Raw genomic sequence first — 19,062 nt, 5'->3', positions numbered from 1 at the left:
AACAAGATTGATGGATACTTAGCTAGACTCACCAAGAAACAAAGAGAGAGAACCCAAATACACAAAATCAGAAATGAAAGAGGAGAAGTAACAACTGACACCACAGAAATACAAAAGATCGTTAACAACTACTATGAACAATTCTATGGCAACAAATTCTATGGCAACAAATTCGACAATCTAAGCAAAATGGACACATTTCTAGAAACACATAGTTTCCCAAAACTGGACCAGGAAGAGATGGAAAACTTGAACAGACCAATAACAATAAAAGAAATTGAAGATGTAATCGAGACTCTCCCAGCAAACAAAAGCCCAGTCCCGGATGGCTTCACGGGGGAGTTTTACCGAACATTCAAAGAACTAACACCCATTCTCCTCAAACTATTTCAAAAAATTCAAGAAGAAGGAAGACTTCCAAACTCGTTTTATGAAGCCAGCATAATTCTATATCCAAAACCAGAACAAGACACTGCAAAGAAAGAAAACTACAAGCCAATATCCCCGATGAACATAGATGCCAAAGTCCTGAACAAAATACTAGCAAATCGGATCCAGCAGTACACCAAAAAAATTATTCACCATGACCAAGTGAGATTCATCCCAGGGATGCAAGACTGGTACAATATTCACAAATCAATAAATGTGATACACCATATAAATAAAATGAAAAATAAAAACCACATGATAATATCAATAGATGCCGAAAAAGCCTTTGACAAAATCCAGCATCCATTTCTGATAAAAATGCTCAGCAATCTGGGAATAGAGGGATCATATCTCGACATAATAAAGGCCATATATGAAAAACCTACAGCCAACATCATACTCAATGGGCAAAAACTAAAAGCATTTCCCTTAAGAACAGGAACAAGGCAAGGATGCCCACTTTCACCACTCTTACTTAACATAGTACTGGAAGTCTTAGCCACAGCAATCAGACATGAAGAAAAAATAAAAGAGATCCAAACTGGAAAGGAGGAATTGAAACTGTCATTATTCGCAGATGACATGATACTATACATAGAAAACCCCAAAGGCTCCATCAAAAATTTACTAGACTTGCCCTGGCTGGTTTGGCTCAGCGGTTAGAGCATCGGCCTGCGGTCCAGAGAGACCCGGGTTTGGTTCCCGCTAAGGGCATATACCGCGGTTGCAGTTTGTCCCCGGCCCTGGTTGGTTGTGCGGGTGGCAGCCACTCGATGTGTCCCTTTCACGTCAATGTTTCTCTCTTTCTCTCTCTTCCTCTCTCCCTCCCACTCTACCTGAACAAAAAATGGAAAAAATGTCCTCGGGCGAGGATAAAAAATAAATAAATAAATTTACTAGACTTAATAAATGAATTTGGCAAAGTAGCAGGATACAAAATTAACGTCAAGAAATCAATGGTATTCTTATACACCAAAAATGAACTCACAGAAAGAGAAACTGGAAAAACAATCCCATTTACCATTGAGGCAAAAAAAATTAAAATACCTAGGAATAAACTTAACCAAAAAAATAAAGGACCTATTCGCAGAAAACTACAGGTCATTGAAAAATGAAATAGAGGAAGATATAAAAAAGTGGAAGCACATACCCTGTTCATGGATTGGAAGAATTAACATAATTAAAATGCCCATACTACCCAAAGCAATCTATAGATTCAATGCTATCCCCATAAAAATACCAATGACATACTTCACAGAAGTAGAACAAATGCTTCAAAAGTTCATATGGAACCAAAAAAGACCTCAAATAGTCACAACAATCTTGAAAAAGAAGAACAAAGTTGGAGGGATCACATTACCAGATTTCAGGTTATACTACAAAGCCACCATAATCAAAACAGCCTGGTACTGGCACAAGAACAGGCATATAGACCAGTGGAACAAAACAGAGAACCCAGAAATGGACCCAAGGCAATATGCTCAATTAATATTTGACAAAGGTGGCAAGAGCATACAGTGGAGTAAGGAAAGCCTCTTTAATAAATGGTGTTGGGAAAATTGGACAACTACATGCAAAAAAATGAAACTAGACCATCAACTTACACCATACACAAGAATAAACTCAAAATGGATAAAAGACTTAAATGTGACTCACGAATCCATAAAAATCCTAGAAGAAACTGTAGGCAACAAAATTTCAGACATCATCTGCAGCAGAATTTTCACTGATACATCACCTAAGGCAATAGAAACAAAGGAGAAAATGAACACATGGGACTACATTAAATTCAAAAGCTTCTGCACAGCGAAAGATACAATCATCAAAAGAGAAAGGTAACCCACTGTATGGGAGAGCATAATTGCCAATGATATATCAGATAAGGGGTTAATTTCCAATATATATAGTTTGCTCATACAACTCAACAAAAGGAAGAGAAAGAACCCAATTAAAAAATGGGCAGAGGAGCTAAATAGACACCTCTCCAAACAGGACATACAAATGGCTAAGAGACATATGAAGAAATGCTCATCATCACTAATCATCAGAGAGATGCAAATTAAAATAACAATGAGGTATCACCTCACACCTGTCAGAATGGCCGCCATCAACAAATCATCAAACAACAAGTGTTGGCGAGGGTGTGGAGAAAAGGGGACTCTTATACACTGCTGGTGGGAATGCAGACTGGTGCAGCCACTACGGAAAACAATATGGTGTTACCTCAAAAAATTAAAAATTGAACTTCCATTTGACTCAGTGATCCCGCTTCTAGTAATATACACTAAGAAGCCTAAAACACCAATCAGAAAGAATATATGTACCCCCATGTTCATAGCAGCACTATTTACAATAGCTAAGATCTGGAAAAAGCCCAAGTGTGCATCAGTAGACAAATGGATAAAAAAGCAGTGGTACATATACACAATGGAATACTATGCAGCTGTAAGAAAGAAAGATCTCTTATCCTTTGAGACTACATGGAGGGACCTGGAAAGTATTATCCTAAGCGAAACAAGCCAAACAGAGAAAGATAAGTATCATATGATCTCACTTATTTGTGGAATACAATGAACATAACAGTCTGAGGAATGTGACAGTCCCAGAGACATAGAAGTGGGGTACAGACTGACAATCCCCAGAAGAGGGGATGGTGGGGGAGAGATAAACCACAGAACTTATATGCATGTATGCATAAACAGTGAACATGGACAACAAAGCTGGGGACAGGGCAGGGAGGCAGGGGGAAGGAAGAATCAGTGGGGGGAAAAGGAGAAACATCTGTAACAAAAATAAATTAATTAATTAATTTAAAAAATAATAATAATCAATAAGAAACATTAAAAAAAATAGAAATGTTGGTTTTGCTGGAGAAACAAGAATGCAGCTAAACTTCCAGAAATAATGCCTAGAAGTTCTGTATCTGTTTTTATTTTGTTATTGATGAGATGAACTGTTTAATTTTCATAAGTAATGTCAAGAATAATAAATATAACCAAAAAATAATTATCAACTGACCACCATCATCAATCCATAAGTATACCCATCTAGTGAAGAACAACAAGAATACCCACAAAACAAAACAAAGAAACAATTTTTTTGTTTAACAAATAAACAATTTTTTTGTTTAACAAAAATTATCCAAACAGCCAAATCTTTTAAATCACATGCCAACACCACTTCAACCACCTCTGGGCACAGAGCATGCAAGCAAAGAAATCTTCACAGTCAAACCTAAAATTAAAGCTCCTTAAATAACAATATTTGGCTCTGGCCAGTGTGGCTCAGTTGGTTGGAGCATCATCCCATACACGGAAAGGTTGCAGGTTCGATACCTGGCCAGGGCGTGTACGGGAGGCAACTGATCAATGTTTCTCTCTCACATGGATGATCCTCTCTCTCTTTCTAAAAATCAATAAACATATTTTGTATTATTAATTTATTTATTTTTGGTACAGATGTTTCTCCTTTTTCCCCAACTGATAACCCCCCCCACTCCCCACCTTGTCCCCAGCTTTGTTGTCCATGCCCATTGTTCATGCATACATGCATATGAGTTCTGTTGTAATAAACATATCTTTAGGTGAGGATTAAATAACCATATTTGAACCCCAGGTTTCAGGATAGTCCTCAGTAGCCATAGTAATAGTATAACTAAACACTGTGAACATACTGGCTAAGTATGCTAAAATAAAGCTATTAATCCTAAAAAAAAAAAATCCACCAAAATGTATTAGAGTAATGTACCCAACCCTAGCATTTACAGTAAGTAACTTTTATGAACCATATATTATACATCAGATATAATAGCCTTTTCATCTGGAACACACATTTGCCAACACATTAACTATAACTAATTAATCCAATATATATTTTTTAATGGAGCATCTCCAGTTTGTATGTGTCTATTTATTCATGTATGATGAGACACAGAAAGGGCCTATATATGCAGACACCTGGAATATCAAGGGATCTCATTTTTTTCACATGTAGAACCAGCATTTATAGGTTCTATGAGAACTATGAGAACACATTTTCTGAAGAGACCCAGTAATAAAAAATTTACTTTCGATTATCCCTTAAGTTAAAAGAATGAACCTGAAGTGGATAAGTCCCTCCTTATATAGTTCTTCACTTTTCACTATTTTTACATGAAAAAGGATAAAATAAGTCTTCAGGATGAACACTAAATATAAATAAAATTTCATTCCACTCATAGTGCATAATTTAAAAAATATGTTAATATTTATTTTCCTAATTACACTATTACCTGCTAAGACAGCGACTACCACAGCTGATCCCAGGGCATGTGCTCTGCTCCACAGGTGCCAGCAATGTGAGCCTGCTGGCTGTCCTGCTCTGATGTTTATTTCCAAAGTTAAGTCTCAAATTAGTGTATCTGATTGGTAAAACCTCAGTCACATGGATTCCCCTACATATACAATTAAGCTGAAAAATGTAAGTTGTTTTGTTTTCTTTAATTTATCTTGAAAAGGCAGGCTTGACTTTCATTGAATGCAAATTTGACATTTTATTTTACCCACTTTAAAAAATTCAAAAAATTCTTAAACTCTAACTTGTTTTTTAAGCATTGCTACAATTTGCTCTCAACGTTTTCCCAGATTATTCCCCCCCCCACACACACACACACACATTTCCTCTGGCTCCAATACACTATAATTTCTGAACACACCCCCATCATTGCCCATGGTTCCCCTTAGAAATTATATTCCCTCAGCTAAAATGATACTTTTACATAAAGTATTCTCCAGCTATCTCAGGTAGAAACATTCACTCTTACCTCAAAATTACACTGTACACAACACATGCTTTATATTTTACCACACCTTTATTAGCCTATATCTTGTTCCAGAATCCCTAACCCATCCATCAGCCTGAGTTAGAAAATTTTCTTTGTGCTCCTGAGCAACCTGAAAATTTAACTCTAGTTTAGCACTTATCACAATGTATTATAATTACCTGATTTATAAACTAGCATGTGAACTCCATTAAGGCTGTATGTGTGTTTATTCACCATTGTATTCTGTGTGTATAGTATCCAATAGGTACTGAGTAAATATTTGTTGAACAGTAAGAAGATGGAATCAAGAATAAGTTTTCTAGTCTGCCTCATTTATGATTATGAGCCACTCAATATACCAAGGAAAGTATAATGTACATGGTGGGCACACTATAAAAGTTTATAAAATGTTTGGGTAAAAGGGAATTAAATAGCAAATGTAAGTTTACAAGTTGGTCTTCAGAATTTCCAGTGATTGCAGAAAGATAGCATTACTGAAAAAGCCCTCCTGCCAATGCTTATAATCCTGCTATCAAATTGGAATGAAATTGTGTATATGCTTGACTCTTCATCTAAAGCCTTTATCTCCAGGACCAGCACATGACCTTACACAGGAGAGGGAACCAATACAGGATTGTTGCAATGGGGAATGTCTTACCCATGAGTCTACAAACCATTTGCCAGCATTCAGAGTTGACAAGAAACTCCAATAGAAGAAGGAACTTTGTATGCGGGATGAATTTGGCATGACCTCCATGATATTGGTTGTTCTTCTCAGGTCATGGTCATGCATGAGAAAAGGCACCCCATCAATACTGCAGGTAGAGGGGGAAAAGAGGGGAAGTGTTGGACAGGCTGAACTCAGCCACCTTGGCACACAAAAGTTCTCAGAAAGACTATCAAAATCACTTTTACTTGGGTTCCTTACCAACTCCCAAATCTCATCAAAGGCTTAAGTACCAGTCATTTACACTTTGACACCCATATTTTTTTGCCCTAGGGCTCAATCTTTTGTGATGTCTCACATCAAGGATGGTGAAAGAGTAGCATCCCTATCCAGGTGTTTTCTGGCATCAAGAAAACAGCAGGTACAGTAGTGACCCAAGAGTGAGAGGGGTGGTGCTAGGGAAAGGCCCTGAGGTCCCAGAACTATGCTAAGCAAGTATCCACCAATTTTCCTGTGTTTTTCTGACCCATTTCCCAGGTAGGAACCTGCCCTTAGTATTTCTGGTCCTAGACCCTTCACATCAGATGGTATCATTAGAAAAGTTCCTGGTTCCCTTATTTGCCTTGAAGAATCTCTGCTTTTATGAAAAACTGTCTTCTTTTCCATTGAAATACCAATGAAAAGAACCCTGTAGTGGCCACGAAGGAGAAACAGGGTTGAGACTTAGCTTCCTGCCCATAAGCAACTACAAAATTGGACAAAATGAGGGAAATAGTTTTTTCAGCCACCGGACAACAGCGCACAGTATGATGATCTCAGAAAAGACAAAGAGATGAAATAAGCTCTACCATTACCCAGGCTTCCTTTTCGCAGGTGAATACAGGACCATGGCACAGGGAGGGGAAACCTGAAACATACCCAGCTATAGCACTGAAACGAGGAGAGAGAGATCATGTTAAGGAGAGGTCAAGACAGCTAGAATTTGTGGGCTAGAGTCCCATAGAGAATGAAGCTATGAGAGAGAGAGAGAGAGAGATATCTTGATTGACCTAGGTAAATATGTACAGAGGTTCCTAAGTATATGATTGAATATCAATGTGCAGATGTACAGAGTAATACTCTATAAAGTTTGCCAAGAACAACTTCCAAGAATAACATTTTACCAGAAACTTCTAAGACAAAAAATTTGCAGAACTCATAAAGAGGCGTGAATCATTCAAGGTCCATAAAATGAGAGTGGACCTTTACTAATTGCATCATACCCTTTAGAGACTCCAGAGAGCCACACCTTAGATATGGCAATAATTTAAAACTAGAATTACTTTTTAAAATATTTTAAATTAATTTTTAGAGAGAGAGAGAAACATCAATGTGACAGCAAAACATCAATCGGCTGCCTCTTACATACCCCCAACTGGGGATGGAGCCCGCAACCTGGGCATGTACCCTAACCAGGTATTGAAATGGTAACCTATTGATACATGGGATGACACCCAACCAACTGAACCACACAGGCCAGAACTAGAATTACTTTTGAGCCTCCCATCAAAGAACTTGAAAATAAGCCTACAAAGAATCAAACTAATCTGCAAGTAACTGCCTACTAGGAAAAGTCCAAAATCTTTCAAAGAATACAAAAGAATATAGCACCCAACATGGTAAATAACAATGTCCAATATGTAAATAAAAATTACCAGACATGTAAGGAACCAGGAAAATGTAACCATGACTAGAAAAATTACTCAATATAGGCAAACTTGGAGATGAAAAAAAATGTCAGAATTAGTAAACAGAGTATTAAATCATGTAAAATAAAAATATAGATAATGTATAAAATAGATATGAAGGAAAACATTATTATAATGAATATATAACTATAAGATATAAAAAATAAAAATTCTACAGCTGAAAAAATATAGCAACTGAAATGAAAATTTTACTGGATGAAACTAGCAGCAGATTAGATATTACAGATCATGTAAAGATCAGTGAATTTGTAGATGTAGCAACAGAATCTACCCAAATGAACTGTGAAACTATAGCAAGCAGCATTATACATTTGTAACTGGAGTTCTAAAAAGAAAGGAGGAACAGAAAAAAAAATCTGAGTAAATAAAAAAATCTTCACAATTTGATAAAAATTATGCATCAAAAGATACAAGAATCTTAATAAGTACAATGAAGGATAAATATAAGAGTACACTTATACATGCACACATCCCGCATCAAGATTATTATAACCAACTGGTGAAAAACTGATGAGGAAAATTGTAAAAGTAGTCAGAAAAAAAAAAAAAACCCACATATTTACACAGAAATAAATAGAAGCATAGTGCATACTTCTCATAAAACTATGAAAGATAAAAAACAATAGAACAACATATTTTAAATGATGAAGGAAAACTGTTAACTTAAATTCCTTCATAATAAAGATAAGGGAGAATGCTGGGAAGATGGCACAGTAGGAAGCACCAGGAATTATCTCATATGTAGAAAACCTTAAAGATTCCCGTAAAAAGACAGAATATATGAATTCAGCAAAGTAGCAGGATACAAAGTTAACACACAAAATTAGTTGCATTTCTATACATTAATGATGAACAATCTGAAAAGGAAATTACAGAAACAATTCCATTTACAATAGCCTTGAAAAGAATAAAATTCTTAGAAAAGAACTTAACCAAGGATGTGCAAGATTTAAAAAACACTGCTGAAAGAAATTTAAAAAGACATTAATAAATTAGAATACAACCCATCTTTATTTACTGGAAGAATTAACATTATTAAGATAACAGTACCACCCAAAGCAATCTACCAATTCAATGCAATCCATATCAAAATCCCAATGATGTTTTTTGAAGAAATAGAAAAATCCATTCTAAAATTCATATAGATTTTCAAGGGATCCTGAATAGCCAAAACAATCTTTAAAAAAGAGCAAAACTGGAGTACTCACATTTCCTGATTTCAAAACTTACTATAAGTAATCAAAACAATATGATACAAGCATAAAGACAGAACAATATACTGGAATAGAATACAGCAGAAATAAACTCCCGCATACATGGTAATGATTCTTGACAAGGGTGTGAAGACCATTCAAGAGAGAAAGGACAATCCTTTCAACAAATGGAGCTGGGAAAACTGGATATTCACATGGAAAGAATGAAGTTGGACCTTTACTTAACACCATATGCAAAAATAAATACACAGTGGATTAAAGACCTAAATGTAAGAACTAAAAGAATAAAACTCTTAGAAGAAAACACAGAGGAAAATCTTCATGACATTGGATGTGGCATTAATTTCTTGGATATCACAACAAAACACAGGCAACAAAAGAAAAAAAAATAGACAAATTGGCCTTCACAAAAAATTTAAATTTATTGCATCAAAAGACACTATTAATAGAGTAAAAAGGAAACCCACATAATGAGGGGAAATACTTATAAATAATATGTCTGGTAGGGATTAATATCTAGAATTCAGAGAAAACTAAATCTAAACAACAAAGACCAATTACCCCAATTCAAAAGTAGGCAAAGAACTTGAATAGATATTTCTCCCAAGAAGATTATGTATGGCTAATAAGCACATGAAAAGATGCTCAACATCCCTAATCATTAGGAAAAGGCCAATAAAAACTATGAGATACCACCTCACACCTCTCAGAATGTGGAGAAACTGGAACTCTTGTGCACTGCTAGTTGAAATGTAAGACAATACAGCCATTGTACAAAACACTATAGTGGTTCCTCAAAAACCAAATGATAGAAATACCATATGATCCAGCAATCCCACTTCTGGTTATATATATCCAAAGGCAATGAAAGCACTGTCTTAAAGAGATATTTATAAACCTATGTTCATAATAGCATTATTCACTATAGCTAAAATGTAGAAGCAACACAAGTGTCCATCAACTGATGAATAAATGAGCAAAATTTGGTATGTATACACAATGAAATATTCATCCTTTTTTTGGATGGAAATTCTTCAATATGCTACAACATGAGTGAATCTTGAGAACTTTATCCTAAGTGACATATGCTAGTCATTTAGGGTAAGGATTACTTAAGACAAGTATTCTGAAAAAATTAAGTCAGAAAACTGCAGTACCAAAAGAAAGAAAACATATTAGATAACTGCAGTTAAAAACATCTAAAGAATTTTAGTTAATTAAAAATGGAATGAAAGTATCACTCAAAATAATGATTAACTTGTTAGATTTATAAATGAAATAAGGTATATAAGCTAAATTTAAAAACTTTATAAGTAGGGTATTGAATTTAATAAATTGAGTACGTATTTTCATTTCAACCATAGTAAAATGTTTCTGGCACACAAATAACACCTTGAGATATAAAATAAACTTATATTTAATAAAAAGGAAGGGAAAATAAAAATTTGTTTTCATATAAAGAAAGATGAGATCATTCATTTCCAGCAGGCCTGTACTATAAGAATAATTTAAAAACATTCTTAGGCAAATAGTAGATACCAATTGGGCATATACATCTACAACACAAGAATAAAGAGTATGAGACACAATATGTAAGTAAATATTTAAAACATTTAAATTTTTTTTTTTTTTTTTTTGCTCTGGTTGCTTAGCTCAGTTGGTTAGAGCATCGACCCAATACACCAAGGTTGCAGGCTCAATCTCCACCTGAATCAACCAGTGAATACATAAATAAGTGGAACAGCAAAATGATGTCTCCCCCCCCCCTCTAAAATCAATAAATAAAAATTTAAAAAATATATTTTTATATTTAATAATATTGACTAAATGTTTAAAGCAAAAATTAATAATGTATTGTGAGATTCATGATACTAACATGTCAAATGATTGGAGAGGGAAAATAAAAGCACATTGTTAATTAAGACTCTGGGTCAAGATGGTGGAGTAAATATTGTGCTTGCCTCCTCTTACACCACATCAAAATTTCAAACAGAATACCAACCCTTGAAAAACACCTGACGATTAGCTGAACAGAACTCCTATAGCTAAGATTATAAAGAAGAAGCCACATTGACACTGGTAGGAGGAGGTGAAGATGTGAAATGGGCTGGTCCCATACCCATGTATGGTGGTTAAGAATCAGGAGTGACACCTGGCCAATGTGGCTCAGTTGGTTGCACGTCATCCCATGCACTAAGAGGTCACTGGTTCGATTCCTAGTTGTGAAATCAATCTCCGGTAGGGAGCATGCAGGAGGCAGCTGATGGATGTTTCTCTCTCACCGATGTTTTTATCTCTCTCTCCCTCTCCCTTCCTCTCTATCTAAACCTCAATAAAAATATATTTTAAAAAAATAATTGGGAGGGATATCTTGGCTGCAGAGATCTGCTCTGAGGAGCAAGGGGTTCTGGCTTCCCAGCCTGGAGCATCAGTACCAAAAGAGGAGTCCTCACAACATCTGGCTGTGAAAATCAGAAGGGACACAGCCTGGGTGAGACTCAAGCTTCCTCTTAAGAAGCCCCAGAACAGCCCTAGCCGGTTTGGCTCAGCGGTTAGTGCGTTGGCCTGCTGTCCGGAGAGACCCGGGTTTAGTTCCCGCTAAGGGCATGTACCTCGGATGCAGTTTGTCCCCGGCCCTGGTTGGGTTGTGCGGATGGCGACCACTTGATGTGTCCCTTTCACGTGGATATTTCTCTCTCTCTTCCTCTCTCTCCTTCCCGCTCTATCTGAACAAAGAATGGAAAAATGTCCTCGGGTGAGGATTTTTAAAAAAAAATCCCCAGAAGAGACTCACTCACTCAAAAATGCTCCAGAGAAACCCCAGAGAAGCAGCAGCTCAAAAATCACCAGGGACATACAGGGAAGAGCTGCATTGTATGGCTCAGGGTGAGGGCTATAGGGGCAGCTCTCCCTGGGATTAAAGGCCTATGGGTTTCATTGTTCTTTGTTGAGCCCTTCCCACACAGTTTGTGCCAAATCTGAGTCTCCACTAACTTGGTTAACTCGGCTCTCACCCCACCCTGGTGATTGTCTGAGATCTTGCCCCACCCAATTCACACTCCCAGACAGAACCTCTTTCAGAGCCTAATCCACATTGGGTCCCTTCTGCAGACTTCTCTAAAATATCTCAAAGGTCCACAAACCCCAAACTAGCAGCAGCTGGCCTCAGCGTGCCCTGTATCTCTTGCTAAGTGGTCCAAGCCTAGCACTGGTAGCAGCCAGCCTCGGTTCACAGCATAACCACTCCCAGGTGCTTCCAACCCCAGCACAGGTAGCTACCAACCACAGATCACTCTGTAGCTCCTACCAAGTGGCCCAAGGCCAGGCATAGGCAGCAGCAGACCTTGGCCTGCACCAGAGCCCCTCCAAAGAGGCCCTAGAACCAATACACCTTGTGGCTGGCTTCAAACCACACCAAAACACCACTCAGTTAGCTCTGAAACAACACACCCAAAGGGTGAACTCAGCAGGCACCAGAGCACTGCTAGAGTGAATCCCACTCATTGGTGTCACAATAGCTTTCCACTGTAGTTACAGCCAGTCCTCACAGCCAATCAGCCGGAGGGTGAATCCCACCTACCAATATGTCAACAGCAATCAAGGCTCAACTACCACAGGACAGCACACAAAACCCACACAAGGGACATCTCTGGAGTATCCTGCTCAGACAAACATGAAGACTGTGCCACTGGGCCCCACAGGACATCTACTACATAATGCCACTCTGCCAAGGCTGGGAGATGTAGCAAACCTACCTAACACAAACACAAGGAGGCAGCCAAAATGAGGAGACAAAAAACTAGTCCCAAATGAAAGAACAGGAGAAAACTCCAGAAAAAGTACTAAACAAAATGGAGGCAAGCAATCTACCAGAGTCAGAGTTCAAAACATTGGTTATAGGGATGCTCATAAACTTAGAGGAAGAATAGATCAACTCAGGGAGAACATAAACAAAGAGATAAAAACTATAAAAAAGGATCTGTCAGAAATGAAGAATACATTAACTGAATGAAGAATACATTAGGTGGAATCAACAGCAGTTTAGATAAAGCAGAAGAGCCAATCAGCGATTTGCAGGGCAAGGTAGCAAAAAACACCCAATTGGAACAGCAAAAAGAAAAAAAGAATCCAAAAAATTAGGATTGTTTAAGGGGCCTCTGGGACAACATCAAGCACACCAACATTCACATCATAGGGATACCAGAAAGAGAAGAGAGATAAAAAGATTGAAACATTATTTGAAGAAATAATGACTAAAACTTTTAATCTGGGGAAGAAAAAAGACACACAAGTCCAGGAGACACAGACAGTTCCAACAAGATGATCCCAAAGAGGCCCAAACCAAGACACATCACAATTAAAATGCCAAAGGTTAAAGACAGAGCAAATCTTAAAGGCAGCAAGACAAATGCAGTTAGTTACCTACTAGGAAACTCACATAAGACTGTCAGCTGATTTCTAAACAGAAATGTTGCATGCCAGAAGGGATTGGCATGAAATGTTCAAAGTGGTGAAAAGGAAGAATCTACAACCAAGATTACTCTATCCAGCAAGGCTACCAGTTAGAATCAAAGAAGAAATAAAGAGCTTACCAGGGTCTTCTTTCACAGAGCAAAAGTTTTCATTGTGACAAGATCTCATTTATCACGTTTGCCTTTTATGGATAGTGCTTTTGGTATAAAGCTTAAGAATAATTTGGCTAGCCCAAGATCCCAAATAATTTCTCCTGTTTTGTTTTCTAAAGGTTTTAGAATTTTGCATTTTACATTTAAATCCACAATTTTGAGGTTCTTTACCCTCACCCTAAAACATGAGGTTTAGGTGGAGGATCTTTTCTTTTGTTTCTGGATGTCAATTGCTTCAGGACTATTTGTTGAAAAGGTTATCCTTCTTCCACTGTTTAGTTTTTTTTCCCCCAATTATTTTTTACTGTGGTAAAATATATTTTAAAAATTGCCATTTGTAAGGCACTTTTAAATGTACAATTTGATGGCATTAATTACATATACAATGTTATGCAACCATCAACATTATCTATTTCCAAAACTTTTTATTATCCCAAATAAAAACTCTGTACCAGTAAGTATTAATTCCCCATTCTTCCCTTCTCCTAGCCCGATACCTCTTATTTTCTGTCTCTATGAATTTGACTGTTCTAGATATTTCATATAAATAGAATCACACCATATTTCTCTTTTTGTGTCTAGCTAGTTTAACTCAGCATAGTATTTTCAAGGTTCATTAATATTGTAACATTCATGTTATAGAAGACTTTAATTATTTTTATGGCCGAATAATATCCAATTGTATGTACATACCACACTTTAAAAATGTGTCTGTTGATGGATGCTTGGGCTGTTCCACCTTTTGGCTATAGTGAATAATACTGCAAAAACACTGGCATATAAGTATCCCATTGAGTCCCTGTTTTAAATTTTTTCGGGTATATACTTAGCAATGGATTTGTTAGTTCACATGATAATTCTATGTTAAACTTTCTGAGGAAGCACAAACTGGTTTCCAGTGTCTACAACATTTTATACTTCCACCAGCAATGTACACATTTACAATTTCTCCAAATCCTTACCAACACATGTTATTTTCCTTTTTTTAGATTATAGCCATACTGGTAAGTTTGAAGGGATATCTCATTGTGATTTTGATTTGTATTTTCCTGATAATGTTGAACATCTTTTCATGTCCTTTTTGGCCATCTAGATAACTTACCTGGAAAAATGTTTTCAAGGTCCTTTGCCCATTTTTTAATTGGATTGTTGTCATTCTATTGTTGAGTTGTAGGAGTTCTTCATATATTCTAGACATTAAACCCTTATCAGATATACAATTTGCAAATATTTTCTTCCATTCTGTAATTTATCTTTTAATGTTCTTGATCATGTCCTTTGACGTACTAAAGTTTTTAATTTTGAAGAAGTCCAGTTTATCTATCTTTCCTTTTGTTGCTCATGCTTTTGGTGTCATATCACAGAATACACTGCCAAGTCCAAGGTCATAAAGATTTACCCTTGTGTTTTCTTCTAAGGGTTTTCTGGTATTAGCTCTTATGTTTATGTAATTGATTTTGTTTTAATTAATTTTAATATATGGTGTGAGGCATGGGTCATTGAATTTCTTTGCATCTTTGTCAAAATCATTTGGCATCAAAAAAATGAAAGAGAGTCCACTAAAGGGAGACAATTTTTGCAAATCACATATCAAGTAGAGGAGACCTCTTTAACTCATGGATTATTTAGAATTAGACTTGTTTAATTTCCAATTGCTTAGAGATTTTATCATTTTTGTCACTTTCTAGTGTAATTCTATTGTGGCCAGAGAATTCATTCTGTATGACTTCAGTATTTTTAAATTGGTTCAGTTTTGTTTTATGGCATATGATATAGTCTATATTGATACATGTTCTGTAGATACCTGAAAAAAATTGTCTTCTTTTGTTCTTGGGTTGAGTGTTCTATAAATGTCACATAGATTCTGCTGGTGATGGTGTTGTTAGTTGTTCTGTGTCTTTAATGGTATTGTGTTTAGTAATTATATCAATTAATATGAGAAGGGTGTTGTAGTTCTTAACTATAGCTATAGGTTTGTTGATTTCTCCTTTCAGTTTTTGCCTCATGTATTTTGAAGCTCTGTTTTTGGGTTCATATATATTTAGAATTGTTATGTACTCTTACTGAATTAGTTTTTTTGAATTTATCATTATGTAATATCCCTCTTTGTCTCTGGTGATTTTTTGCTGTGAAATGTACTTCGTTTAATATTCATATAGCCATTTCAGCTTTGATTAGAAGCTGAGATGTTGGAAGAATCATGTACAGCACAGTTGAATTCACAAAAACAAGAGAGAAAGACCATGTGCTGGGAGCTCACTGGCTCAGCACCTTTACATTATGCCCCAGACACTTCCACAAATGAACCCGGGGGCTCTGACAGAACATCCTGTTTCAAAACCCTGATTCAAACATTCTGCATGGAACAGTTGTCATTGTCAGGTATTGTCAAGAACCCCAGGCTGGGGTCAGAAAATCTAGTTTTAATCCTGGCTTTGTCATGTACCTTCCAGCCTTATGACCTTACCAATACATCTCCCTTTGGTGAATCCAGGTTCAAACATTTCCTCATTTTTTAATTAGAATATTCATTTCTTTTCTGTTGGCCTCAGAGAAAGGCTGTGAAGGGAGCTTGTACACACCACATTCACTAATATCCTCATGCTAGAGACGAAGCCCTTCTACTTCCAACTTTTCAGGTACATAGATTTTACAGCAAGTAGGTCTTTTGCCCACACCCCTGCTCTGATCCAAGTATTCCACTGTTTTCTCTTGAACATTGCTACAGCCCATTACTCATCTCCTTGAGAAGTCTCCTTCACAGATTGCCACATCTTTTAAAACAACAGTAAATCTGTTAAAACCAATGGTGAACACCCATTACACATTTAGAAATCTCCACTATCTAGCCTCAGTGAGCCTCGCAGCCATACCTCCTCTTCACATGGCTCTCTCATGTCCCCAAGCATGTCAATGTGGCATCCGTACAGGCTAGCTCACTGATATTACAAAGTTGTTGTTTTTTATTATAGGCCTTTGAATAAGTTGTTGCTCTGCCTGAAATATACTCTATCACCATATCTTTTTGGTAAAATATTTTTTCCTTCAAAACTCAACCCAAACACAATTCTGAGTACACAGGTCTTTTTTCCTATTATAAGAGGTAACCTTTTCCTCCACATTTGACTTATCTTCTCTGGAAGGGACCCCCACAAATGGTGTTATACTGTGGGTATTTGTAAACATGCCATGTCTCCTTCACTGGCTGGAAACATCACTCAGGCAGAGGTATAATGTACTCATTTGCCTCTCAATAGCACCCAGAAGAAGGTCTGGAATATAGTAGGTGTCCAGAGACTGTTAGCGAAACATATTGCTAGGTAGTGCATGGGGTTAAGTCTTAAGTATGATTTGCAATGGGGACAAATTTGAATTATGTGTGGCATCATATAGTGTATGACTTATGAGCTTATAATTAAGAATACAGTGGTACAGATGTATGTTTACAAGGGAGAAGTGGTTTGTGTGTGTGAGTCTGCACACGTGTGCGCCTATGTGTGTGCACACTGTGTGCACATGTGGCATATGACCCAGTAGAAACTCCCCAAGGCTTGTCCTCTCTACAACCTGGTCCAGGCTGGTCATCTTCCATGGCATTGGCCTTATCGGGCCCTGCTTTCTTACCTTATGTATATATCAGTCTCCAGTCCAAAGGCCCTGTTTTCAACAGCTTTCTCAAAGGACATTATGGTGTTCTCAGGTGCCAGCTATGGAAGGAAAGGACATCAGGCCTCTACCTCAGAGCTTCTCCCCCAATATCCCTTCTATGGTCATAGGGAAGCCTGGTATTGAAAGCACTTTAAAAAACAAATGTTGGCTCCCTCCACTCATTTTTTGAAGAGCCAGCATATATTCTCATCCACCCAATGATTCTGGGACTCTTCTCATCTGAGACAATGTCACTGGGCACATTAAAGAGAAATAGACTGAGAGTTAGGTGACCTGGATTCGAGTCCAACATTTATAATGAACTCTATTCTTGTCATCAAAAGCCAACCCCTTTTCCTCTCCAGAGATTCCTAAGGTTCTGAGGTCCCCTTCTCTCATCCATAAACCCATACACACTGTACTCACCCACATCCATCATGCTCAAACCTACCATGGGTGCACCTCTATGTCCAAAGAGGTCTGGTTTGGGTCCCAATTTATTCTTCTCCACAAGGCAGGGAGAATAATATCCCCATGGCACCACACACAGACATAAAAGGATAAAGAAAAAAGGCAATCCAATAGCCACTTGTGCAGCTGAAAAGGTTGGAAGGATTGAGGGGGAGTGAGAAAAAAAGATAAAGAGGAATGGAGACTCATCCCAAGCAACTAACTATCCCAAAGCAGCAGTCAGTAAATACCCAGAGCACAGGCTTCATTGATTCTGTGGATTGCTCAATTTACTCTCTATTTCCGTCACATCCCCATTTATTTTCAGTGACCTGACTGTACAGGGCTATCCAAATGTAAGCATTATTATCGAAGCAATATTGTTCGACTGAAAATTCACAGAATATGAACTGTGCGGGAGGTGGAAGGAAGGAAGGAAGGAGAAAGCACGTTAAGGGTTAGTTTCTCAGGAGTAGGAGTGAAATGGCTGGTGCTGAGAGAGCCCTGAAGCCTGTAAAGATCAGCCTAGAATGGCTCTATATGTAAGGCAGTGCAGTACAGTGGAAGGGGCACTGGCGGACAGAGTCTGAGGTCAAAGCCAGACACTACCACTGTCTAATGTGTGACTGTGGACACACTGCTTAACCTCTGTGGGTCTCCATTTGCTTCATTCTGAAAAATGGGGCTATTTTGCTGCTAACAATTACCTCATAGAGTTGATATAACAGTGTTTACCCATAATAGGTACTCAATAAATATTAGGTATTAGCGCCTCTCTCTCTCTCTCTCTTTCTCTCTCTCTCTCTCTCTCTCTCTCTCACACACACACACACACACACACACACACACACACACCTCATCCACAATGCCTGTTATCACTGGCCACTCTCCAACACTTATAATTGTAGACCTCTGAGGATTTTACCAATTTGTACATTTTTAATTTACCACCTATACATCAGTCACTTGCAAATCTGTATCTCCAGCTCTAACCTCTCAGCTTTGTGAGTCTAGAAAATATCTTGCTTCTCTTTCTCTTATGATGTGTAATCTTGTCTCTTCTGAATATAGCTAAAATTTCAAAAATGAAAGAGAAAAGAATTCATTATTGTTCCCTTTAAGCTCTTTCCCCAAAACATTTGCTACAATTCACCTTCCTCATACACATATATGTGTACACACATACACACAAGTACAAACACACAATGGCAACACAACCAATCCAGTCATTCTCTTGTCTCCACCCTTGTGCAACCAGGAAGCAAACAATCCTTGTTTAACCAACAGTAAAAAGAGACGTAAAAAAAAAAAGATCCTACTGGTTTCTCAGTAAGGGTGCTGTGGGATAACTCCGTTCTCAAAACAATTTAATGTACAGCTCGGATTTTCTTATGTTTCCATGATATTGGGGCAAAGAATGGAGAGAAAACCAGTGGGAGACAAAGACATTTCTGCTTCTGCTATAAGTTCCCAGGTGTGA

General features: G+C 37.4%; 1 protein-coding gene across 1 annotated transcript in view; it reads right to left on the bottom strand.

Annotated features, from left to right (window-relative positions):
- LOC118628538 (glycerophosphodiester phosphodiesterase domain-containing protein 4-like) overlaps window positions 1–19,062 on the bottom strand; it is a 105,730-nt gene that overhangs the window by 61,931 nt on the left and 24,737 nt on the right. The window contains exons 6-9 of the mRNA XM_036259524.1: window positions 18,576–18,653; window positions 17,584–17,729; window positions 17,109–17,191; window positions 5,889–6,045 (exon numbers count right to left, since the gene is read on the bottom strand). Coding sequence (XP_036115417.1) covers window positions 5,889–6,045; window positions 17,109–17,191; window positions 17,584–17,729; window positions 18,576–18,653 — 464 coding nt within the window. The remainder of the gene's footprint in view (window positions 1–5,888; window positions 6,046–17,108; window positions 17,192–17,583; window positions 17,730–18,575; window positions 18,654–19,062) is intronic.

The sequence above is a fragment of the Molossus molossus genome, unplaced genomic scaffold (assembly GCF_014108415.1).
Source record: "Molossus molossus isolate mMolMol1 unplaced genomic scaffold, mMolMol1.p scaffold_m16_p_13, whole genome shotgun sequence".
Classification (NCBI taxonomy): domain Eukaryota; kingdom Metazoa; phylum Chordata; class Mammalia; order Chiroptera; family Molossidae; genus Molossus; species Molossus molossus.
The sequence above is the reverse complement of the archived record's forward strand: the minus strand, read 5'-3'. Positions and strand labels throughout refer to the sequence as shown.